The sequence below is a fragment of the Lagopus muta genome, chromosome 15 (genome assembly GCF_023343835.1).
Source record: "Lagopus muta isolate bLagMut1 chromosome 15, bLagMut1 primary, whole genome shotgun sequence".
NCBI lineage: Eukaryota > Metazoa > Chordata > Aves > Galliformes > Phasianidae > Lagopus > Lagopus muta.
This window is the reverse complement of record NC_064447.1, coordinates 2,508,765-2,533,347: the sequence shown is the minus strand read 5'-3', so window position 1 is coordinate 2,533,347 and position 24,583 is coordinate 2,508,765. Positions and strand designations below refer to the sequence as shown.

General features: G+C 51.5%; 2 protein-coding genes across 4 annotated transcripts in view; one reads left to right on the top strand and one right to left on the bottom strand.

Annotated features, from left to right (window-relative positions):
- The window catches only part of CLUAP1 (clusterin associated protein 1), a 55,641-nt gene extending 41,664 nt beyond the window's left edge, over positions 1 to 13,977 (bottom strand). For 2 of the 3 annotated variants that reach the window (XM_048961756.1, XM_048961758.1), the window contains exons 1-5: positions 13,916 to 13,977; positions 13,626 to 13,737; positions 11,615 to 11,699; positions 9,458 to 9,637; positions 8,328 to 8,423 (exon numbers count right to left, since the gene is read on the bottom strand). In XM_048961756.1, coding sequence (XP_048817713.1) covers positions 8,328 to 8,423; positions 9,458 to 9,637; positions 11,615 to 11,699; positions 13,626 to 13,737; positions 13,916 to 13,937 — 495 coding nt within the window. In that variant the 5' untranslated portion in view covers positions 13,938 to 13,977. The other variant, XM_048961757.1, reaches the window with a different exon arrangement.
- A 5,947-nt stretch (positions 13,978 to 19,924) lies between these two features.
- LOC125700783 (glucagon receptor-like) lies at positions 19,925 to 24,136 on the top strand. Its single transcript, XM_048961937.1, has 14 exons — positions 19,925 to 20,024; positions 20,324 to 20,456; positions 20,534 to 20,630; positions 20,766 to 20,873; positions 21,061 to 21,182; positions 21,262 to 21,368; positions 21,442 to 21,598; positions 21,943 to 22,102; positions 22,240 to 22,300; positions 22,378 to 22,447; positions 22,555 to 22,643; positions 22,775 to 22,913; positions 23,140 to 23,181; positions 23,310 to 24,136. The coding sequence occupies exons 2-14, from the start codon at positions 20,388 to 20,390 to the stop codon at positions 23,379 to 23,381; spliced, it is 1,293 nt and encodes a 430-aa protein (XP_048817894.1). The 5' UTR covers positions 19,925 to 20,024; positions 20,324 to 20,387; the 3' UTR covers positions 23,382 to 24,136.
- Positions 24,137 to 24,583: the final 447 nt, after the last annotated feature.

Here is a 24,583-nt window from a genome sequence, read left to right as displayed (position 1 = left end):
AGAGCACTGCCTATGGGGAGCAGAGCTGACCCTGAACGCGCTCTGCCCAAGTTGCACCAGCCTGGGCATCACGAGTGAAGACAAATTCCCTTAAAGCAAAACTGTACTGCAGTTGTTTCAGGAAACACCACTGACCCCAAAGCCTTCAAAACACCATCTGTGTAAATAATTTACTCAAGTGTCCATCCCTGCTGAACGCTGGTGCCCTGGCTCCCCCACCAGCTAACTCACACCCACTGCATCACGTCCTGTTGGCACATCTCCCTGGGTGCACCAAGGCCATCCCAAACTCACAGGCTGCCTGGTTACCAAGTAATGTCACCACACAGAAAAGCCAAAGGCACAGAAAGCACAGCCAGGGTGTGCTAATGCACCCCACCACTGCCTTCAGAGGTATTTCCCCCCCCTCTAGGAGCTTTATCTATGGTTAAAAATGAAGAGCTGCTACTGCAAAAACAAGCCTAGCAATTATCCAGTGAATCCATTTCCAATCAGCTATAGTTTTCCATCACGGTGCCTCAGAAGCAGACAAACCAGGTCCTGGCATGCCTGATGAATGGGGAACAGGATGTACATCTTCTGAAGTGCAGTAAGGACTGAAGGCGAGTAATTAAGCACGACTGGCACACAAGTCACTCATGATAAATGTTGTGTAATACATGTATATCTTGTGCAGGTCTAGCAGAGGTTTCTAAACATCTTTTTTGTCATAAGGAGCAGACACGAAAGCTTTCTTCCAATGTACAAGTCTCTGTACGAAATGTTTTCTGACCCCAAGTTAAATCCTGCCTGGCAAGCTGCAAGACTGCTGCATACATAAATACCTCCTCACCACCACCTTCTGCTGCCTTCAGGAGGCATTATATCCCACACTCTCTCCAAACACAGGTTTTGTAACTGCTGCTATCCGTGCAGGTCATAAAACTCTACTTTTAGACCATTCACTATTCAGGGAGTCCATTAACATGCACTGTGAGCCCATTTGGCCCAAACAGAACGCATCATTAGGCGGAGCTCTGCATGAACAGGAAGGTAAGGAAGGGACGTTACAAGGTTCCTTCAGAAGGCCTTGATTATTTCCACTACCTAGCAGCCTATTTTCTTCCTCAGGAAATTAAAGCCCAAGCTAATTGAGGTTGCTGCTGTTTCCAGGCTCCCATGAAGCTGTGTCCCTGTATGTTCATTGCAGCCCGCAAACAGCAGAGGCGTCCCCTGCCTCCCCTTGGAGCAGGGGCCCCAAAGCAGGAGGAGGCTAGCGATGCCTCTTCCAGTAAGAGGCCAATGAACATGCCTCCTGCAGCACAGCCAAAGCTGCCTCTGTTTCCCATTCCAGGTAGAAATGGCCTTGGGCAGCACAGACGGCTGGGAGCATGGTTGGTGTTTGTATAAAAGGATGAAGAGCAGAGTGCCCAAAAATGCAGGCTGGCAAAAGTCTGCTCAGCATCTCCTTTCAAAGTGTTTCCTTTCCTTATTAGTTACAATAAAAGGAAGGCTTCAGGAAGGTTTATGATCTCTTCAGAAAGAAAAAGCAGCAGCAACAACACCAGAGTGTGTTCCTCAGCATCTTTCACACCTTGACTACAGGCAAATGCCCCAGCAAAGCTGCAGTGAGGCAGGAACAGACAGCAGGTGTGCAGCACAGCCAGCCAGAGACAGTTCAAACTCACAACTCACAGCAAGGCTGTGACTTCCCTAAGCACTGCCCTGCAATGTGGGCTGCTGTTCTCAGCACAGCTTGGCCATGGGGTGGCTGCTGTGCTCAGGGACAGAAATACGGAGAGGCTCTGTGATGCAGAAACAAAGGCAATTTAAGTCAGCGCATTTTCCCCTTATGTAATGGAAGTTTTGACACAGCCACTCTCGTGCCTGACGAAGGAAGGTTAGGAACAATGAGGAACTCGAACCTCACCAAGCATTCAGAACAGTGCTTGTGATTTAGCCCAATCATCAAGTGGAACTACTTGCAGTCATGCAGGCTTGGCAAATTCTTTGACATACAAAAGATGGTTTGGATGCAATTTTCTTCCCAGCCATGCTAGAATGGTTTGTCAAAACCATCAGGCGCTGAGCTCCAGGCATTCAGATATCCCAGCTAGTTGATAAAACCTTCCCTGCACTGAAATAACTGGTTCACAAGATGCAAAGGTGCCACCTCTCTGTTTGCTAATGATGCTAAGCCAGATGCTAATGGGAAGTTCATTAGAAAATCCTTTGTTATGTAAACCACATAACCAAAAATGCTATATCCACATCATATATAGCCATGGTTCTGGTTAAAGCAATCCAAAGTGTAGGGCAGTCTCTGCTCGACTTCTCTGTGCAACTGCAAGGTTTCATTTTGGCTTCTCCCTTTGCATTCATCCTCTATGCTCAGAAAGAGTTAAGCTGGGGTTTGGTCTGAAGCAGCAGTTGGAAAAACCCACCTGCAGTAAGCCAGGTCATTCTCCAGAGCACTGGACATTTCAAGCCACCAATTTCCACTGGAAATCACTTTACCTCTGAGATGTGCGTGGCAACTTTGCAGCCAAAGCACAGGAAATGAGAGAAATTAGTTTACCCACTTCCCCCAGGCAGCACCAGGTGCCCAGAAGGAACATTTGGCAGATGGAAAATGCTTTCAGTGCTAAAACAAAACAATTTTTTGTAGTTAACTTTCATAGAGGACCAAAGGGAGCAGCTGCCATTCAGTGAGAGCCACCTCTGTCCTTACAGAGGCAGGCAGCACACAGCACCGAGTGGGGAGAGTGCTTTGGGGGCAGCTTTTCTGGCATTTAACTAATGCCATCTCAGTGCCACAGCTGGATCCAAATGCCTGTAGCTCTCCTGTGAGGTTAATCCAAGCACATCACAAGCTGAAGTTGGAAAAGAGATTCTCAATGGCTGCATCAGTGCTGGAACAAACTTACACTGTGTGCATACATAACAGTAACACATTCCAATGGCCCTCACTTAGAAATGTATCCTCAGTAGACTGGGGAGCATTTTGGCTGTTAAGAGCTTTAATCTACACAATTACAGAAACTATTTCCACAAGAGGATAGGAGGGACTACACAGTTTCAAGGTCACAGATGGAGTGAGAGCCAAGAAAAGAAGCAGCACACAGACCAAAGGGGCTGCCCAGCCTCAGCACAAGCAAAGTGCATCAAAAAAAAGACTACTACCACCTTTCTTCAGTTTTACACAGCTTAGAGCTAACTGAGATTTAGTAAACCCCCCCCTCAGAGACTGCAATTATTTCAGTTTGTGTGTGTTTTGGTCATCCTGAGCATTGAAAATGGTGCAAAGAGAGACAGGGAAGAAGAAACCTGAATAACAGACATGCCTTCCTACTCCATACCCAAACAAAACCCAGCATTACCAACCTGAGGGGAGGAATAAAAGCTAGAAAACCAAAACTGCAAGTGCCTTGCTCTTCTTCCAAAGCTGGATATAAAGGCTGTGAAAAATTAGGGCCATACAGTCATGCAATGCAGAATTCGTCCCAGTAAGAGAGCAAAACAGAGCTAAATACATCTCTGTGCATAGAATTTGTGCTGTGCATATTCAAAAACAGACTCTTTGAATTCCAGCTTTCCAATCTCTATGCTTGGACCGCTAAGAGTGGAAGCAGCAAACTGTCTCGCCAAAGTTTGGGCCCAATGCATTTTAAAACCAAAAGGCTTTCTGTAGGGCTGTTCGCTGCTCCTTCTTCTCAAACATAAAACCTGGATTCTTAGTGAAGCCAAAAGGGACACGTGTGACTTCCATCCAATGAGACAAGCACAGCTTTAGGTACTTGTTGTTTTCCTGCAGAATCTTAACCAGCTGCATCATAGTTTGAACGAAGCAAAGGAGCGCCTGCAGGTTTTGATGCTTTGATCCCTGCAGTGTTCCTAAATGAAGCACTGGGTGACCTTTGGTGGCTGTTTTTAACGTTATAGATTAATTCTGAAAGCAATTTACATATATACCAGAACGCAGACAGGAAATGATGGATTTATAAAGGCCTCAGAAAGGCACACTGCCACATTTCCAGGAAAACAAACACACTTCCCAATAAATACAGGCACGTTTACATCAACATGTACCTGCAATACATCTAATAGAGACTTTCCCTTAATAACTCTTCTCTCCTTCAGCTGAAATTTGTTTTCATTCAGAAAGTAATTTATTAAAGTGACCTATGGCTTGGAACAATCATTTACCTCATGCATAACAATTTTCCACACAGCTCCTATAGCAACTATGTGCAAAAAGAGCTCCTCTAAAGAAAGGCAAGGTTGTGACACAAATTAGAGTCAACGTGTCTACAGGAAATAAAAATGAGTTTTACTTTACTTTTCCCAGTGATCTTTCCCCAGGAGGTGCAGAGACAAGGAAAACAGATGTGTTCAACCCATTAGTGCCAAATGCCAGCATTTCCTTTACAGCTACAGGAAAATGAAGCAGCCTTCACCCAGGACAGAAACAAGACCTCAGCTTAACTAAGCCTAGGTACTGAGATCCTCCATTTCAGCATTTGGAAATGGATGAATTGGAGGGGAGGAATAAAAAAAAAAAAGGAAGAGGTTCAGGGAACAAAAAACCACCATGTTCTCTAATTCATTAGCACTGTATCACATCCATCAACACGTTTTAATATATGCAACAGGTTCAGCACATAAAATGTGATGAAGAAATAAACCCAACTGCTCTCCTATTGCTCTCTAACAGCACAATCTCTCCACCAACGCCATTCAGTGCGTGCATTACTTAGCCATGCAATGTCAAAAGAAAATAAGCAATGGAAACAATAATCTTCACATTAAAAAATAGTAGAAGTAACCTTCAAGGAATGGCAACTGATTTGCTATCTACACACAAGGCTCTAATTCCCCACGTGAGGTCACAACTCACAGCACTTCTGCCCACTTGAAACAGAGTGGGAAGGGCAGGCATAGGATCCCATCCCAGCAGGCTGTGGAGGAAAGAATCCAGGGAGGACAGTGTGAAATTACAGGCAATTCTTTCCTGCCCTCAGCACTGGCTGTTTAGAAATAACTGCAACTCCACCAGCTTCCACAGCCATTATCAGACTTAATGGCGATGGCAGAAAACAACTGCATTTGGCTCCCAGCCCCTCACTTGATGAGCTCATTTCATACTCAAGCGAGCTCTATATAGCTCAATTACTTTAAAATATTTGGAAGGCAAAATGAGGATGATGAAATCTAATCTATCAGGTTACAGGTAATGAATCACCTGTCCCAAGGTTACCATAAACCCCCTATTTTCCCAGTGACGCCCTGCCCTCCTGCCACCAACTTCAGGTAGGAAATCCCCTTTAGAACCCTGAGGATGCTGCACTGTAGCCAGGATGGAGCTGCTGCTGCCAGGGGGCTGCTTTGGGCTGCCACACTGAGCTCCCTTTGCCCTCCTGCTGCTCACACACACACACAGGAATGGCAGGGCTGGCAGCTCCCGGCCCCACTGATGAGATGCCCAGCTTACCTGGAAAGAAGTTTCTTTACAGAAGTTCATTGTGGAAACAGAAACGTGGTAGAGAAGTTCTACAGGATTAAAACACAAAGCCTGTGGAGTTTCAACAGCTTTCAAAGGCTTTTGCAGCACAAAAGGCCAAGCAGCAAGCTGCATGGTGGAGTGCTGAGCACGCTGCTCAACCAGCTCAGCCCTACTGCTCCACAGAGCTGAGTTCACCTCCCACCTGTAAGCTTGCTCTGTGCTTCCCTCTCCTATCTGCTTCTAGAAGCACAGAGCCACGTTCAAGTCTGAGGCACCATAGCTCTGCAAGGTTAGTGCTCCTGAACTGAATCACAGCTATAATGAATCAAAACCGTAGCATAGATGCTATCAGCAAACCATAAAACAGCATTTCCCCTTATTATTTAAGCTTTAGATGGGAAGAGAAAGCTATTAAACCTGTTTCACAAGCACAGAAGCTACAGCAGCCATATCCACTCGAGGGTGAGGTTTTTGCTCTGTGGCTCCTGAAAAGAAGGAAACAAAAGCTGGGGGAAACCTCTTCCATTAAGTCTCACTTCTGTTTTCCAACCTCTCCCAAAGGCACTGGTGTTCCTGCCTCCATCAGCTCCCCATGCAACAAGGGGCACGGCTGCCAAAAGCAGTCAATCTGCCCAGCACTGGTGTCGTGGCAATTCCCTGCTACAAGCAGCCTGTAAACAACTCAGAATAACAGCTTTAAGTTCAGTTCATTTTCAGGAGATTGCTTTCTCCAGCACATGGGCTGCAAATAATTTTCACAGCACCTAAACTGCCGTTTTGTAAAAAAAAATAATAACAACAGGTATATTTTTGTGAAGAGCCTTCCAATTCCTAGCAGCACACAAATTCTTCATCCCTTCCTATCAATTCACACGTTCATTATAAGATTCAACACATTTGCCAGAAAAAAAAAACCAAAACGAAGAGATCCCAGTTAAAAACACTCCGTGTGAAAGTGCTTGAATTGCTCCCATTTTACAACATCCTCTCAGCAGAACGGGGCACACAGCCCCAGGGAAAACCATTACCCACTGCACTCCCAGGCACAGGCCCAGCACTGGTTCCACTCCAAAGAGGCCATGGCTACTACTGGCTTTTATCCCTTTCTCTTTCAAACACTGCAAGTGCAGAGTCCTCGTTTGCAATAAAGAAACTGACAGCAACAAGAACCAAAAGATGAGTAATCACCATCACCAGTAATCTTTAGAAGGCAAGCATAAAGCCACGCAGCTAAAGGGAAAGCTGCTTAGTGCAACCTTGTGGCTCTGTAACCCCAAAACAAACGGGGTTTTCAGCTCCAACAAATCACTCAGAAGGCTGAAGCCAGGAACAAATCACAGGAACACAGCATCACAGCTTCTGTGCTGCACTCTGTTGTGCTTTTAAGATACAAACTCAGAGCTAACGAGGCAGAAGCAGAGGTTGTCTTTCCCATGGCAGGATTTCCTGAAGATAACAAATCCAGTCCGTCAGACCTTTTTGCAAGATGTAAACTGAGCACCTCTGTAAAATCCATCAGCTGCAGCTCGTGCCCTCAGTCATTACGTCATGAGAAAGACACTCTGTAGAGTAAATAATCAATTGTCCTTTTACAAACTGCCCTTTCAACAGAATAATGCTGAAGATCTCTTAATGGGTGCAAGGAGAAGTGGCTGCAACGAAGCACTCATCCAGCTCTTGATTTGTCATTCCATGTCCTCAGTGCTCTGCACTCGTGCAAGTCCCTTTTTGAAGGTCCACTACTGCAGTCACTTGGGCTCCTAAAAGCCTCAATTTCAAGAGATAAAACAACGCCCAATTTCAAAGCAATGCTTAATGACTTCTTAAACATGTGTACCTGGCCTGTACCTGACCTTTTAGCTGAGTTCCAAGAGGTGCTGCCCACACTAACAGCACAGCTTGATGTTCTAAAGCAAACATTAACACATTAGGTGGTCTTCATGTGAAAATTATTTCAAAGCCAGGATATTAAGCAAAGAATACCAGGTGAGAAGTAACAGATTAACCATTCTGTAAGACTTGTCTATGTTGAATTCAGGTGGATTATCACTCCTCTCTTCCTTCTAAAGATATTCATGTCTTTCATGTGGCTGAACACCACGCTGTTGTATCTTGCAGGAGAGGCAATGCTTCACACAATCTCTGCACTTCACCAAGAAGGATTTAAGAGCATTAGCTGCCAAGGCACACAGCCTGCTGCCCTTACAGGATGTGCTTCCCACAGCTCAGATGTTACAAACCTGAAGATGACCAAAAAATGATGCCAGAACTTCCAGGGCTTCCCTTGTCTAAGTGTCTATTATCAGTAAACAAATAACCTCCAGCATTACAGATAAGCACATTAGAGAAACAAATTGAGAGATTTATTGGCAAAGTTTGATGGCACGTCTGTGACTTCATGCAGTAGCTGGTGATTTTACAATTAAACTGAAAAATCTGTACCCTGCAGGCTTCCATGCCTTTCAATTACTGTAACAGAAATAATGAGCCTTGCACTTGGATAACTCAGAGCATTAATAATTTATCTTTCCAAATATATCTATCAGCACTGCTAGAACATAAACACAAAGTCAATATTTCCAAACGGTTCTACAGAGGTTACTTCAGTTTTCTTCTAAAGGAGAAATGCCAAACTGTTCTCTCAGTTTCACTGCAATCGAGTATTAATAAAACCTGAGTATTAATATGAGTGGGAAGAGAACATAAACTTTGACCCATTCCTTCAAGCAACACAATATTCATTTCAGATGCAGCTGTCACAAGCAGCTGCTTCCCTTTCTGCACCTTTCACCTCTGCAGCATCTAGTGAACAAATGTTCTTATCCACTCCCCATGATGTACTTACCCTCAGCTCTACCTCTTTACCAAGTAAGTCGTACAGACTTGCTCCTTTGGAGGTGATTTCAGAAGCAAGCTGCCTAGCTGCCTTCAAGTCAGCAATCTGGAAACACAGCAGGAGCACAGAATAGTAAAAGAGCATTCACAGTATCACAAAGAAAATCAACAACAGATTTTTCTTATTTTTGTGTTAAAAAAGGAGGCCAGCACAGAGACTGAAGCTCTGCCACAGCACTGAAGTTGTCCACTGGAGTCAGATTAAGCCCACCTCTGGGCTTAAACTTGGCCTTGGTTAAGCACCATTTAGACACAGGCTGCCTGGTGAGACCCCAGACACTTCAGGTCAGTGATAAAACCTCCTCAAAGCTGACTCAGCCACGTGTTGGTTCATGTGCTACTCATGGCAAACAGAAACATCTTCTCCTTCATATGCACAGGTGTGTACACCAAAAGGTATGTGAGCAGGACAGTGTGTAAGCACTGAGCAGGGATCGTCTAGAAGTGGTTTTCCACGTGATCTCTCTGAGGTGCTTTCCTCATAAAGAGGAATAATTGTGGTTCTGCCATCTTTTCAAGAACAGCAGTATTACAGTCTAACAGGCAGACACCACAGAGCATTGCTATAAAATAATCAAATTCTATATCAGGATATAGGAGAGGAGCTAAAAGTAACGAAAAGCAGCAACAAGAACTCTTGTTTAACACAGCGTGGCTTTCTTTAGTATCTCAGGAAGGCATTTAAGGGCTTGCATGGCTTTGATGTCTGTTAGGATAATGTGGAGATTCCCTTTTTGTTCAGTGCAAACTGGCCCAAATTCCAATGTTCAGTCAGTCTTCTGGAAGCTCGCACCGCCGCAGTGATGTTAGTAGACAGAAAATCACCTTCATCCTTGTGCACTCCAACATCTCTACAATTTTAACAGCATTTCAAAACAATTGTAACCAATTTGGTGCCACTATTTCTTTGTACTATGCTTCTGGATATGAGGACACAGAGATTGAAACAAGTCCTGCAGTGCAGCCAAGACAAAGCCATCCAACTTCCTTGTGAGAACGTTCTCTGACAGAAAATGCATTTGTTTTGCACAGGTTCACACAACACAACCTGCCTACACCAAGAGTACAAGTTTTCCTTACTTTTGAGCCAAGATCAAACTTGAATTTGCTGCTGTCTTCTTCAGTGATGTCTGTGCACTCCACTCCCTCCGTGTTCATCGCACCGTAAAGCACAGAGGTGACCTTCAGCAGCTCTCTCACTGCATAGCCATCTGCCTGGTACAGCTTCTTGGTGTTGAGCTTTATGTGGGCCTTGGTAGCCTTTGGAAAGAAAGAAACCATCACGCCACAAAGAACAACAAAATCTCCATTTGCCTCTTCTGACTTCACTCAGAAGCTCCCACTGGAGGCACTTGTCTGCTTCAAATAAATCTTCCTGTTTGGAAAGAGATTTTCTTAACCATATCACTGTGGTTTCTGAAGAAATCTTTCTGAGATGTGTGTACTTTCTGTATGCCAGAACATTTGCAGATAATTGCCAGAATGAAAAAACTCAAACTATTCATTAATTCTTCCCCATGTGAAGCTCAGCAAAAGCCCTGTGCACCACTTAAACTCAAATTAAGTTTAAGTGGAATGTAAGTGCTGCCCAGGCCTTGTGATGATGCTGCAGAGAGGTAAATTTCACCCTTAACGAGTTACAAGAATAAGATCAATTATCCTAATTTAACTGCCTTCTCTTCCAGCAGTAGCTTCAGAGTATTTTATTGTTTCTCAAATTATTCCCTGTTACAACATTACTGACTTCATTCTCTTGCCTTCCATCTCTGTAAAGAAAAAAGAAAGTCATTAAAAATTACAATACCCTCCTTTTATACTTCAAAATAGCAAAGGAGAAAAGCGAGCATCATAGAAACCATGCATCTGTCAGAGAATGGACACAAGTGTGGTCCTTGCACCCCCTGCCAAGTGGCTGCACCTCCCTCATGCGTGCAGCACAGTGAGAAGAACAGGTTATTGATGCTGTGCACTCCGAACAGGGCCACTGTGAGACCTGCAGCACAAAAACCCTCCATCGTTTTGGAAAATATTGGCTGCCACGACCTCAGCTGAACCAACACGGAACGAGGAAAGCCAAGCATGTGCTCTTCCCCTCTCCTTCAGCAGAAAGGATCTAAAAAAACTGAATTGTGGAAACAGTGGGGATTCAATTTTAAGAGAAGTTTGTCATTAAGTGGACAGAACCTGTTAAACATCCACTGCACAAAGAAAACCTACACACCACGCCATGAAGGATGTGGTTAAAGACAGGAATTCCAATTTCAGCTCCATTCAGCCTCAAGAGAGAAAAATCAATGTCAAGCAAAAAGAAAAAAAAAGTGTATTTCACTCAAATTTAGGAAAACAGAGGCAAAGCCCACATAGAACCACATGTATTTCCCAGACTGCCATAATGGCACGGCTTGTTCAAGCAGGCAGCCTCATGTCTGAGGTGTAACCTGCTATTTTACAGCGGTGGTAAAAGATTTGTGCTGAGCAAAATATGCCTCAATCTAATGAGAAGGTATGCACAACAGAATGCTAAAGTCTGATTCGATACCGTAAGGAAAACGTGGCACCCAAAATTGTCTGTACATAACCAAGAATCTCTTCTGAATCTGTTTTAAATAGATCCTCTATATCTTTCACTCTTACCTTTTTTCTTCCACTCCAAGAATGCAGTGATGAGGATTAACACCGTTTTAGCATTAGATGAGCAGTTCCTGATTGTGTAAAGCCAGATGCAACAGCACAAGACCTCAGTAAGAACCCGATTTCTATGCAAGCTCAGGGTCACTGCCACTGCAGGATCCCACAGGGCCTCGATTTGGAGCCATGCAATCACAAACCCAAGGGAGCAGCACCAGGCCCCAAACAGCCTCTGAGTCAAGCAGGAACATTCCTACCAACCTACTCCTGGGACTCAAATGAAACTACACGCAGGGTTAGGGATGGAGTTGTATTGCTTCTCTCACTGCAGCAGCTGAAGCTTTACTATCAGTAAGTCCTAAAATAAAGTTCCCTCTACTTTCCTCTTTTTTTTTTTTTATTTTCAATCCTGAGCAGAAGACTCTGGTCAATTTTACAACCTGAATGTGATTACTTTGGAGAGGAAACAATGCTGCTTGCTGTTTGACACACATCACAAGCATACAGTACAGCTCAGCCACCCCTCACAAGGAAACTGTAAGGGATTAGGGGCAAAATCATCCACACCAACATGGAACAAGCATTTCAGTGGGAATTAAGCTGACGTACCATGAACTGAGCTACAGCCTTAATGAAGAAAACCCGGTCCTGTTCTGTCTCAACATCAGGGGGAATGTCAGACTGAGGTTCATACCTGTGGAAGCACACATGGATTCGGATGAGAAATTCACGTGCAGGTTAAGGAAACTGCTTCACCTGAGAGGCAAAGAAGTGAAAAAAGCCAACATGTATGAGCCTGGCAAACAGCTCCTGCTGCAGCTAGGGCTGTCAAGGCCCCACGGTGCCACGCTGGGGCTGTGCCCAAAACGCACAAGTTGTAAAGCCTGAGATGTTTCTCCATCAGGAATTGGTCCTTTGGGACACTAAATATGTATTTTCAATCAGGGTTCTGCAAAGGAGCAAAATGGAGTTGGCAATATCAAGTCCAGGAAACGCCTAGAAAATAACCTCCTACTTAAACCACAAAGAGCTGACAGCAACCAAACTGACCTCCATCACCTGTGGCTCCACAATTCAAAACCACCAGGTTAATACTGCTAGCTTTCAGGTGCTGAATGAAAATGCCCTGTGCCAGCTTGCTATTGCTGGCAGTAACAAAGCCAGACGTGTTTCCAGCCTCTCAAAGTACTCAAGAGTGAGGTCCCTGCCCTCAGAGATCCTTCCATAAATATTACTTTCAAACCCAAATGAAACAGAAAGAAAAGAAAACAGGCTGAAAGTTTGTGAACTGCTTTTAAAAAAACATCAGTGAAATGCAGAAGCTTCTAGAAGTCACCACCCTACAGGATCCAGGGAAGAAAAAAGAGAAATTCCTGCGATCTTATAAAAGGCTCTGAGATTTCCAACATTCAGGCAGACAAAAAACCCCAATCTTCTCTTTCAAATCATGTTTGCAATTAAGAGCAAGGTACGTGCAAAGCATCCTCTGTGCTCTAAAGTGGAATCAAAAGGCTTCTCAAGCAGAAAAGCTGCCTGTTGCTGCATGAGCCTAACTCTGAACAGAGAGGGATGCTGGCGTTCAGTTGAGGTTTGGTCTGAAATGAAATCACCTCCTGTCAGCTGTCAGCAATGTTACAACACACCAGTTTGAGCTTCGTAAGCACGTGGGCACATTAAAAAATGCTATTTTAAAGAGCAGCAGCTTTAATTTCTGGCAATTGTCGTGTGGTGGAACTGCTACAAACCATGAGGGAACTTCTATTTATGTTCTGAAACATGAGGTGAAGGCAACAAGTAACGCAGGCACTGTGTGTAACAGGGTAAAGAATGTGTAGGTAACTCAATTCCAGCACTTCTGAATAATTTTATAAGTATTCCCCTATTTTATTTTATTACTATTGTGACAACATTCAGGAAACACATCCACTACACTTAGATTCCCAGCTGTTACATTAATTACAAATTCAGGCCAAAGAAACAGCAATTAGGCAGGCAGTTCACTGTCATGGTTCATGGTTCACTGTAATATTGCACGTTAGGAGCAGCTTTGGTTGTTTTTCCACTCACGTGGAGGAAAGAAGATAACTTGATTAGGAAGTCACGTCCCATAAACACTTAAACAAAGTTTGTCTGTGGGTTTGGTGGCTGTAAAAGTACAGCAGGACAGCAGTAGGTGAGCATCTCTTTTTGAAACAGCACAGACGCTAAACGAGGCCGAGGCAAAGCAATGGCAACCGCAATAAGCTCGAAATTGCGCCCCGAGGGGCCGCCACTGCGCATTGGCACGGCTGGGGAGCGGGGTCCTTTCAGTGTCTAAAGGGGCAGTAAGGACGAAGGGGACGGCCTATAGCAGGAGCTGCCGTGGCAAGGCGAGGGGAAACGGTTTAAAAGGAAAAGAAGGGGGATTTAGACTAGATATAAGGATAGCGATTAGGCAGCGAGGCACCAGCACAGGCTGCACAGAGAGTTGACCGTGCCCCGTCCCTGCAGACCGCCAGGCGAGGCCGGGCGGGCTGTGAGCCGTGGGCCCCCCTGCTCAGGAGATGGGAGCAGCCGGGCTTCGTGAGGCGGTTCGACGCGCACGGAAGGCATCTCGGCACACCGCACAGCCCGTACCCACCTCCTCACCAGCCACAGCAGCAGCTCGGCCACCAGCGCGAAGTTCGGCCCGTGGAAGTTCTCCATGGAGACGAGGCGGGGATAACCCAGCGCCCGCAGCATCTCGGCCAGGTCTGAAAGAGAGCGCGCGGCGGGGCTGAGGCCTACCGACATCGGACGGACCTCGGCAGCCGACCCCGTCACGTCACTACAAAACGCTCCGCGGAGCGACAGAGGGATTTGGAAAGAGCTTCTCCGTAAATCGCAGCCGCCCCCGGGTCCCGCCGTGCCCGCCCGCCCCGCGGAACTCACTCCGCACATCGCGGTACGACATCGCGCCAGGCCGCGCCGCGCGTCGCTAAGGCAACGCGGTACGGCGCGGCGGAGGGACCAAACTTAGGCGGAAAGCAAAGAACCTGGGCATCCTGAAAGCTGAACGTGAGGCAGCAGTGAGTGATCACAGCTCGGAAAACAAATGGGATCCTGGGCTCCATCAGCAGAGGGGTGGCCAGCAGGGACAGGGAGGTGACCGTTCCTCTCTGCTCTGCTCTTGTGAGGCCCCATCTGCAGCACTGCGTCCAGGGCTGGAGCCCCCAGGACAAGAAAGACAGGGAGCTGTTGGAGAGGTGCAGGGGAGCCACAGAGATGATCAGGGGCTGCAGCACCTCCCCTATGAGGACAGGCTGAGGGAGCTGGGCTTGTTCAGCCTGGAGCAAAGAAGGCTGGGGGTGACCTCATTGCAGCCTGCAGTACCTAAAGGGAGACTACAAAAAGGAGGGGAGTCAACTCTTGGAAAGGGTGGATAACAGCAGGATGAGGGGAAATGGTTTGAAGTTGAAAGAGACAGGATTGAGGTTGGATGTCAGAGTGAAGTTCTTTGCAGAGATTGTGGTGAGGTGCTGGAACAGCTGCCCAGAGAGGCTGTGGATGCCCCGTCCATCCCTGGAGGTGTTCAAGGCCAGGATGGATGGGGCCCTGGGCAGCCTGGGCTGGTATGAAATGTGGAGGTTGGTGGCCCTGCGTGTGTCAGGGGGTTGGAGATTCATGATCCTTGAGATCCAGCCCTGGCCGTTCTGTGGTTGTGTGGTCTGTGCTCTAAGGGGATTGGCCTGGTTTCATCAGGCCGGCTCTGCAGTTTGGAGAAGCAGTGCTCCACTTGCCAGCTCCAAGCACTCGAGATGTGAGATCCAAAGCGCATGTATCACCCAATTGGTGATAAATGTGCTGCTCACCTCAGCTCTTCCTTTCGTACTCAAACACGAATACCAGGCAGCACAAATGTGCTACTGGAGTGGGTGCAGCTTTGGAGCAAACCGGGGTGCACCGACGAGCAAACCACAGCTGCAAAGCTGTGCCCATACCACAGCATGTAAGCCCACCTCCATGGCCCGTCTCCCATCTCCCATGGCCACAGCACGGCCCAGCTCACACCTAAGGGCTTTTTCTCCTTCACCACTACAAAAGCTGGAGATTTTGTTGGAAAAGAAGCTCCTGAAAAGAAGCCAGTGCAAACCATGCCTTGGTTTGTGCAGCAGGGAGGGAGATTTCTGCAGCCAACAAGGAGATGGATGGAGAAGGTGGTGCAGTCTCAGTGCAGGGACAACCCGACCTTGCAGCATGCATCTGCTTGCTTCTTCCCAAAGTCCAAAGAGAGAAAGAGCAATTTGGTCACATCTGCCCACATGGGATCCCCCTGCAGCCAAGAGAGCTTTCTACTGCTTTGCCCCATTATCATCATTTTAGAACCAGAGGGATCTCACCGGTCTCACCCTGCTCCTCCATCTGCCACCATCTCCCTTTTTGGTTGTTTATTTTCATTTTTAGAGCTCTACTGTTCTTTGCAGTAGAATGGCAATGCTTGACATTGAAGTTACTCTCATATCCCTGTAGCCAAATTCTCACATCCTCACATCGCAGCACCTGGCACACTGTCCTTAAGCATTTCTTTTCCATAATACTTTGTGGAGAGCTGCTGCTTTGCATTGCTCCCATCACACGCAGCCCAGAGGAGCAGCTGAGATTCCTGTGCCAGATCACTGCAGCAGGGACTTCTGATGCTCAAAGATCCCAAATGAACTGCGCTCAGCAGCAGGCAAGCCATGCGGGGCAGCTTGGGGACAATTTGGGGACACTTTGGATGCACCCTGGAGACACTTTGGGGTGTAGGAGCACAGGAACAGGAGCTGTGGTCACAGAGCCCTCCTGGGCAGGCTGAGCCATGGCAGCAGAACTGTGCCCATATCGCATGCAGGAGGCTCCTCTGTGCCCCAGCTTCATCCAAACCCCCACCCTGCCTTGAAACGTACGTATCTAAAGCTGAAAAATGTTTACATGTATGTATATTATTATTAATGAGAGGAAGAAAAGGCTTGGGTTGCATCTCATGTCTCCAGAAGAAAGGATGGGACTTGTAAGGAGCAATTCTGAGCTAAGGAGGATGGGGGACAGCTGGGGACACAGCACAGCTTATGCCAAGGGACCACAGGGATGTGGAGCTCTGCCTCCGGGGAAGGGAAGCATCCAGGAATGTCATGCTCCCAGTAATTACTTTGCACGGCAGCTCCTGCCTGTGCTGGCATTAAGGGAGCTGGGAGAGCCAAGCAGCAGCCCATGTATCAAGCAGAAGGGGTAATAAATCAACCGCCTGCTTGATCACTCAGCAGATAAGCAAGAGAGGCTACTTAGGGTGAAAAGCATCCCCAAGCAAATAGACTTCCAGATCTATCCCAGGCTTTGTCTGACGGATGGGGACAGCAGGCACTGGGCTCCCAGCTGTAAGAAGCACAGTGATATTCCCACCTTCCAGCAGCTCCCTTCAAAGCTGAGTGACAGCGGCCCTGCCTGAAGCCAGCTGGAAGAGCTCATCTCCCCTGCATTCACCTCATTTTGGGGTGCCCAATGTAAGGTGCCTTGGCACAGCTGCATTTACTGGCAGCATGGGGCTGGAAGCCCAGGTCATTACCACTGCCATGGGAAGGGATCCTAAATCACGTTCTGTTCATCGAAAGTTATGGTCTTTCCAGCAAAGCCAACATTTTGGCTGCTGACCTCCATGGAAGGATGGTGGTGGAAAGCCCTGCCCAGCAGCAATTCCTGCTGCAGTGAGGAAATGCAGGAGATGCAGCTCGGCTAAAGCTGGGTTTGTAGAGTCCTTGAAAATCCTTTATTTTTGCAAAGCCCTTCCAGTTTTACAAGAGAGTACAGGGATTGGAGGCTGCAGTGCTCCCACCTCTGCTCCCACGTCGGTGCTGAAGATGCCCCTGCAGCAGGGCTGAGTCTCTTGGGACAGCAGCAAGTGTGCATTTGGGTAAGGAGCAATGGGATCCTGCAGGCTGCCCAGCTCCCAGATTTTGGGGAGCAACATCTGCCAGGTGTGTGTGTTGCATTTATCCCATCCTGCTGGGCCAGCCAGGAGGACAGCAGCGGATGGGATGAGATCTGCTTAAATAGGTGGGAATGGAGAAGTCCCACCCAGCTTCTGAATGGGCAGGAGCAAAATGAGAGCTCTCTCAGCCCTGAATTACGGATGCTGGGGTTACAGCGGCCACACCACGGTGTAAGGATGCAGCACTGCCTGCTGAGCCCTGACATATGGAGGAGGGCAGGCTGTGCCCTTCTGCAGAGGACGGGTACAAAGAGTCCAGCTCTGGGGCAGGATGTGAATATAGATGACTTTCACAGAAGTTCTTGATCTTATCGCTCAGCCTTCCTGTCTGAACGAGGCGAGAAACTCGGTGGAAGAGAGGGGGATTTGGGCAGCTCTGAATGCAGAGCTGTGACCCAGGTTCTGCTGCAGGCCACTGGGAGTGATGCCAGATCCAACAGCAGCCCTGTGAGCCCAGCACAGATCTGTCAGAGCAGGCGGTGGGGCAGGGAGTGTCGCAGCCTCCCCAGGGGCACGGCTCCATCCCATACACGTGTGTTCCTTGGGATGCAAGGACTCACCTGGTCCGTGCTCAGAAAAGCATCTCTCCCTGCCCCCCAAGGCTCTGTGCCCACCAGCATCTCACAAAACTACTTTTAGTGGGAATAAATTCTCTGCAAAACCCACAGATCCACACGAAATCCATAATGATCCCACCAGTGGGAAGGGTTGCAGAGGTGCTCAGCTGGTACGGTCCTATTGTAAGAAAGACTCTCCAGCATCTAATGGCACGAAAGGCTGATTTTCCCCTGCTCTTTGCAGGAATACCCCAGGGCACCACCCTTATGTGGGCACAGGGCAGTGAGCAGTGCTTCCCAGAGGGCAACGAGAGCTGTGAGCCGCCCCACGCTCCGTGCTGAGGAAAGGGAATTGCTTTGGGGTGAGTTTGGGGGCAGAAGCGTTAATTCTGATGGTGGTGCACCAGGAGCACTGCTGGGGGATGTGGTGGCACTGGGTGGGCACTGTGCTGCTCCGGGCTCTGGCAATTCTGGAGATTTGTTTTCAGCATCCATCCCTGCCTGAGCCAGGGAGATGTGAGCAGGATCCAGATAGTGCTGAATGCGTGCAGAACCGTCTGACAGGAGCAAAGCCCAGGGCGAGCAGCTCTGAGCTTCCACAGATGTGCTTCCACAGCGCTGCACTGCACTCTCACAGCTACCTTTGATAGCACCACCTGCTGATATAGAAATACTTTGCTTTTTAAGCGACCAAAGCCCATCCAGAGCTCAGGGCAGGCGTGCAGAGCAGAAGCCCCAGCGCACAGCCCCATGCTGATGCTAGATTTCTGTACCCAGCGAAGCTCCAGCACCCTTTTCTGAGAAGTTCACTGAATAATTGCAAATCAGGACGTGTTGATTCACATTTCTGTTCTGCGAATTGCTGCTGTGTGAGGACCAACAGTGCTGCTGCACTCAGGCTGTGCCTCCGCTCGGTGCTCAGCTCCCCCAGGCACCGTGGGGCTGCACACGGCAGGATGTGGGGCACAGATGTAGAGAGCCCACACAACCCTAAGCAGGGACAGGGACACTGCTGTTCTGGAACAGTGTGGGGAGATGGAGCTGGCTCACATCCAGCCACGCTCAGCGGTGCCCCATGGCCAGGATCCAGCCCGGCTGAACCGCAGTCGCTATGGAGACCCTGCCTGAGGGCATCAATATGGAGAGGCACGGTGAGTTCCTCGTGTCCCTGCTCCACCAGCCCCAAAAGCCGAGCTGCATCCAGCCCTGGAACACGGGAAGCCCAGCCAGTGGCCCTCATGGCCAAACAGTGCCAGCAGCCAGCAGCCCTCCTGCTCCCAGGGGACCCTGCAGGTGTGTTCCAGACCACCGAGCATCCGTGTGTGCTGGCACCAACCACTCTGCTGTGGGATGGCGGCCTCATGATGCAGGGCCATGGGGAGCCTGACCCCATCCCAGCCCCAAATGTGTGCCCCGGCGTTCTGCTGTGCCCCAGGCTCCCAGCACAGCCACATCGCAGCAGCTGTCTGCATCCAGGAGGAGAACAGCAGAGCCCCGGGGAAGCAGCACAGCAGCAGCGCCCCATGGCCACGTGCCTCCTGCTGTCCGTGCTGTTATCCCCACTTCCAGCAAGGCTGCTCTGCGGGGAAGAGCCCTTCTGGCCCAGCAAACACTGCCTGCAGACACAAACACTCCTTTGCATCGCCCTGTAGGATTTGCAGCATCCCACAGTGGCGTGGTGGGCAGCACCGTGCTGTGCCCTGTGCTCAGTGATGCTTGTGCAGAGAAGCCCCACGGCATCCACCTTTCATCTCCACCCCACACTGCACACACCAGACACAGGGCCACTCATTTCACAAGCTGGGGAGGGCACCCTGAGGGCACACATCCCCCCGGGCAGCAGGTTGTGTTTCACTCCGAGCAGCCAACGCTCAGCCCTCCTTCGTTTCACTTCAGCAACAGATGCAGCTGCTAATTGCTCTGAGCTGCTTCCCTTGTGCAGAGCCCACCGGATTGGTTTCAGGGTAAACATCACACCCTTTGCACAATGAATCGATGCCATCGATGTATTTAGGGACACCCTGTCCCACCTGCTTGCCCCACACTTTGTCCCTGCACTGCCTGCCAATGACTTTGGTGGACACCCCGGTCCCCCAGCACTGCTGCCCGCTCCCTGTCCCCATGGGTGAGGTGACCCCAGCAGCACCCCACTAAAGCACAGCCACCACAGCGGGCACAACACCCCGTGCCCCTCCCTGGGCTGTATTAAAGGGGTCCGCACCCCTCACCCCTCTGTCACCACCTCTCCAAGGGCTCAGGGGACCCCTTCTCATCCTCGCCTGTTCCCCCCCCTTCCCCACTGAGCCGCGCTCTCGGTGGGGCGGCCCTCATTGAGCCCCGGGAGGCGGTGCCGCCCCCACCCCCCCTCCTCCCCCCCGTCGGGGCTCGGCGTTGGTGGGAAGCGGCGGGGCCGCATTCGCCGCCCGTTCGCTGCCGCGTTCGCGTCGCTGAGCCCCGGGCTGCGGAACGGCCGCGCACGGTAAGGGAACCGGGGGGCTGCGGGGGGAGCCGTGCTGAAATGGGGGGGTGCGGAGAGATCGGCACCCCTCGGGGGTACTGGGAGCCGGGTAGGGAGGCTGCGGGGGGGCTCAGCCAGGGGGATGCGAGGCGAGGGAGAGCTCTGATGGGAGGGAGAGCTCTGGGGGGAAGGCTCCGGACCCCAGTGGCACCCGCCGTGCCCCGGCCCCGCCGCCGACCACCTGGGGCAGCCGGGCTGCGGGGAGCGGTGCGGTGCGGTGCGGTGCGGTGGCGGCTCCCCGAGGTGTCGGGGTCCGGCAGGGACACGGCCCGGGGCTGAGCCGGGACCAACCGCGGGGAGCAGAGCGCCGGACCCGGCACAGCCATGAGAGACGCCCCGGGTCCCGGGTACCTCGTGCATCTCGCGTGGATGTGCCTCTTCTCTGCCGTGCCGGTAAGGGGCGGCCGTGGGGACCGGAGCTAGGGGAGGGTTGCCCTCGGGGCGTCCGTCTGAGCCTCTCTGCGCCGCAGCACGGCGCGGCCAAGGTGCTGGAGAGGACCTTCGAGGAGTGGATGCGGTACCGGGATGAGTGCCTGCGGAGGATGGCGAGCGAGCCCTACCCCGCAGGTACGGCTGGCAGCGGGGCCGCTTCGGGTCACAGCGTCACGCCCCGAGGGCTGCGGGTCTGTGCGCCTCGTGTGGGGCAGCGGGGAGGGCTGAGCTGCCGGCATCCGACTGTCGGCTTCTCCCCATCGACCCAAGGGCTTTTCTGCAACCGCACGTTTGACATGTACGCCTGCTGGCCCGATGGCAGCCCCGGCACCGCCGTCAACGTCTCCTGTCCCTTCTACCTGCCCTGGTTTGAGAAAGGTGACGCTGAGCCGCGGCCGTCCCATAGCTGGGGCTGTGGGGTCTGGGGCTGAGCGCGGTGGGTCGGGATGAGAAGGGCCGGGAGCACGTGTGGCACGGGGAGGGCAGTGAGAACATAGTGCCTATGGGTGCCCACTGCCATCTGGGGGCTGGGCACCCCGAGGAACTCTGTGCTCCGTGCCCGCAGTGAAACACGGGTTGGTGAGCCGGCGCTGCGGTGCTGACGGGCAGTGGGTGATGGTGAACGGCAGCCAGCCGTGGAGGGACTACTCACAGTGTGAGGAGGAGCTGGAGGATGGCGCCGAGGAGGTGGGAGCCTGGGTGGGGTGGGGGCACCCCAAGGTACGTGGTGGGCAGCGGGTGCTGAAATCACAGGGCTCGCCTGCAGGAAGGCGCCCGCAGGCTGATGGTGAGCTTCAAAGTGCTGTACACCGTGGGCTACGCGCTGTCACTCCTCACCCTCATCTCCGCTCTGCTCGTCCTCACCGTCTTCAGGTAGGAGCAGGGCTGCGGGCCATAGTGTGCCCTGGGTGCAGCTGAGGGCTGCTGACCCTATGGCTCTCCCCAGGAAGCTGCACTGCACCAGGAATTACATCCACGCCAACCTGTTCGCCTCCTTTGGGCTGCGGGCCACCTCGGTGATGGTGAAGGATGCGCTGCTGGAGAGGCGCTGGGGCGCAGAGGTGCTGCAGGTGGCCGATTGGCAGGCACTGCTCAGCCACGAGGTGAGGGCATGGGGGGTGTGGGTGCATCCAGAGGGTGGGTGAGCTCTTGGGCCGTGCACCCAGCCCATGGGCCGTTGGTGTGTCCGTGCAGCCTGTGAGCAAGTTCCTGAGCCGCTCAGGGATCCCATAGGCAAACTTTGGTGCTGTTCCCCCACTGTGGCTGAGCACTTTGTGCCCCCGTTCATTGTGAGGGAGCTCTGAGGGATGCATGTACCTCACAGTGGAGGCCTTGGTGCACCGTGCACACCCTGGCTGAGCTCTTGGGGCATCCTTGCGTGTGGTGGGTGAGCTCTTGGGGCACCCCATGGACGAGCCCCCAGCCCCACGCCGTCTCTCTGTGACAGGCAGCACTGGGCTGTCGTGCAGCACAGGTGCTGATGCAGTACTGCATCCTGGCCAACCACTACTGGTTCCTGGTGGAGGCCGTCTACCTCTACAAGCTGCTGATCGGTGCAGTCTTCTCTGAGAAGAATTACTACCGGCTGTACCTGTACCTGGGCTGGGGTAGGAGCCACCCGGGTGCATGGTGGCATGGGACCGTTCCTGTGCCCCACTGCTGCCCCACAGTGTCCCCAGCCTGGGGCCGGTTTCTCAGCTCAGGCGGGTGCTTGGTTTTACAGGGTGTGCTGTGTGACTTGCAGGGACCCCCGTGGTGTTTGTGGTGCCCTGGATGGCCGCCAAGTACCTGAAAGAGAATGCAGAGTGAGTGGCTGTTTGTGGGGCCTCATCCTGCACCCCAGCACCTTGCAACCACACCTCTGTCTGTGTCTCGTGGGCAGGTGCTGGGCGCTGAACGAGAACATGGCATACTGGTGGATCATCCGCATCCCCATCCTGCTCGCCTCCATGGTAGGAAACCCCTGCGACAGTGCTGGAAGCTGGGGCAGCCCATGGCTGGGGTTGGGGTGAAGGGAGGGATGGCCCTGCTCCATGCATGCCCCGCACTGTCGCCCCAGATCAACCTGCTGATCTTCATGCGGATCCTCAAGGTGATCCTGGCCAAGCTGCGCGCCAACCAGAAGGGCTACGCCGACTACAAGCTGCGGTGAGCGGGGGCAGCAGGGCAGCCTGTGCTGCTTCCTCCATCCTGTGCCTCATTACATGAGAACCTTGAGCTCCAATAAGAGCTGCTCCCTGCTGGCTGCCGTGCCCATGGGAAACCTTGCCCTCTTTCAGGCTGGCCAAAGCCACGCTGACACTCATCCCCCTCTTTGGGATCCACGAAGTCGTCTTCATCTTTGCCACCGATGAGCAAACCACGGGCATCCTGCGCTACATCAAGGTCTTCTTCACTCTCTTCCTCAACTCCTTCCAGGTGAGGTGGAGCCACAACCCATCCCGATCCTGGGCCATAAGAGTTGGGGGCCCTCTCTCCCTTCCTTCTGCCCCGATGGTGACCCAGCTTGGGACAAGGACAGCCCCCTCTCCCCAACCCATGTGGGCAGTTGGTGTGCCTGCACTGGGAACGCTCTTAGGGACGGCCCCAAAGGCAGCACAAAGCCCCCATCCCAGGGGACTCACAGCCATCTTTGTTTCCATAGGGGTTCCTGGTGGCCGTGCTGTACTGCTTTGCCAACAAGGAGGTACATGGCTCTGGTTTGGGGTCGGGGCTGTGGAACGGAGTAGCTTCAACTTTGGCTCATGGGGGTGGGTGCTCTGCTCGTGCTGGGAAGGGCATTGCCAGGGAAAAGCCGTGGGTATCTCACCCCAGGTGAAATCAGAGATGAAGAAGAAGTGGCAGCTGTGGAAGCTCGACCACCCCACGCTCTGCTGCACGCAGTGACAGCAGCACCGCAGGGCTCTGCTCCTGCTGGAGGATCCGATTCCAATGCTCACAGTGAGGGAGCAGCCACCAGCAGCCCCACGTGCGTGCAGAGCTGCAAGGAGCAGAGCCTGCTGCCACCAGGCCCAGCCGTGCACTGGCACCCTACCTGTGCTGGCTCCAGTCACATCCCGAGCTGTGCCAGCACCACGCTGGGCATTGCACTCCTGCTCTCCTCACCTAAGCCAGGGCCACCTTGCCACCTCTCTGCACCGAGGTGCTGCAGCAGCTGCTTACCACCGCCCTGCACAGAGCAATGCAACCCCCACCAGCCTCTTCTTGTCCTGCCAGCTGCCAGCTCTCCTCCCCAGCACAGCACCGCAGCACCTCCTGCAGCAGCCTGAGCCCTGACACTGCATCGGCTGCAGCAGGAGCTCTCTTCCCAGCTCTGGTGCCCCCATAAAAGCTGATTGCAGCAGCCTCCCACCCCCAGCCCCTCACTCTTCCCTTGGGTAGCAGAACAGGTCTGCTGCCGAGGCCGCAGCTCCCATCACACAGCGCTTTGCTGCTCCAGCAGCAGGGAGGAGGCAGCTCTTACTCCCAGCTCCATGCAGGTGAATACGGGCGGTTCTCCATCCCTGGGAGTGTGGCCCAGCCCCCGGGAAATGCAGAGGTTGGAGGAGGCTGCACCAGGCTCTGTGGCTGAGCAGGAGGTTTGCCGGACAGCTGTAACCCCTGTGAGACCATTTTGCACACTGACTCTTTTCAGATGTAAATAAAGGTTTATTTTTCAGCAAGCAGAGCATGCCACTCGTATGCTCTAAGGGAGGGAAATGGCTCCTGGGCACTGGGATAAGTGCAAGTGTACACATACAGCTGAATTTATGTACACATTGCTGGCTCCAGGACAATAAACAGACAGGAAGAGCACAGGGGCTCTCAGTACCTGTGCCCAAGATGGCACCGTATTCCTTTTCCGTGGGTTACATTACAGGTGACACGAGGAGGAAAGCAGCAAAATAAACCAATATAGTGATAAATAACCCAAAGAGCACCTACAACACACAACAGGCCTGCTTGGCACAGAGTGAGGAGCTTCCCCTGGACAGGACAGGATTGCTGCCTGGCTCCCTCTCTGCCCTCTCACGCTCACAGCAGCATGCACATGGATACTGCTATGGGAGCTGATGCCAAGCTGCCTTGGGAAGAGAAAAGCAGGCTGT

Bases quoted from the DNA above. Each gene is read 5' to 3' on its own strand.
- LOC125700783 (XM_048961937.1), top strand. From the start codon at position 20,388: ATGAGAGACGCCCCGGGTCCCGGGTACCTCGTGCATCTCGCGTGGATG. The intron at 20,631-20,765 runs GTACGGCTGGCA...CATCGACCCAAG, and splicing joins GAGCGAGCCCTACCCCGCAG to GGCTTTTCTGCAACCGCACG. The intron at 22,301-22,377 runs GTGAGTGGCTGT...TCTCGTGGGCAG, and splicing joins TACCTGAAAGAGAATGCAGA to GTGCTGGGCGCTGAACGAGA.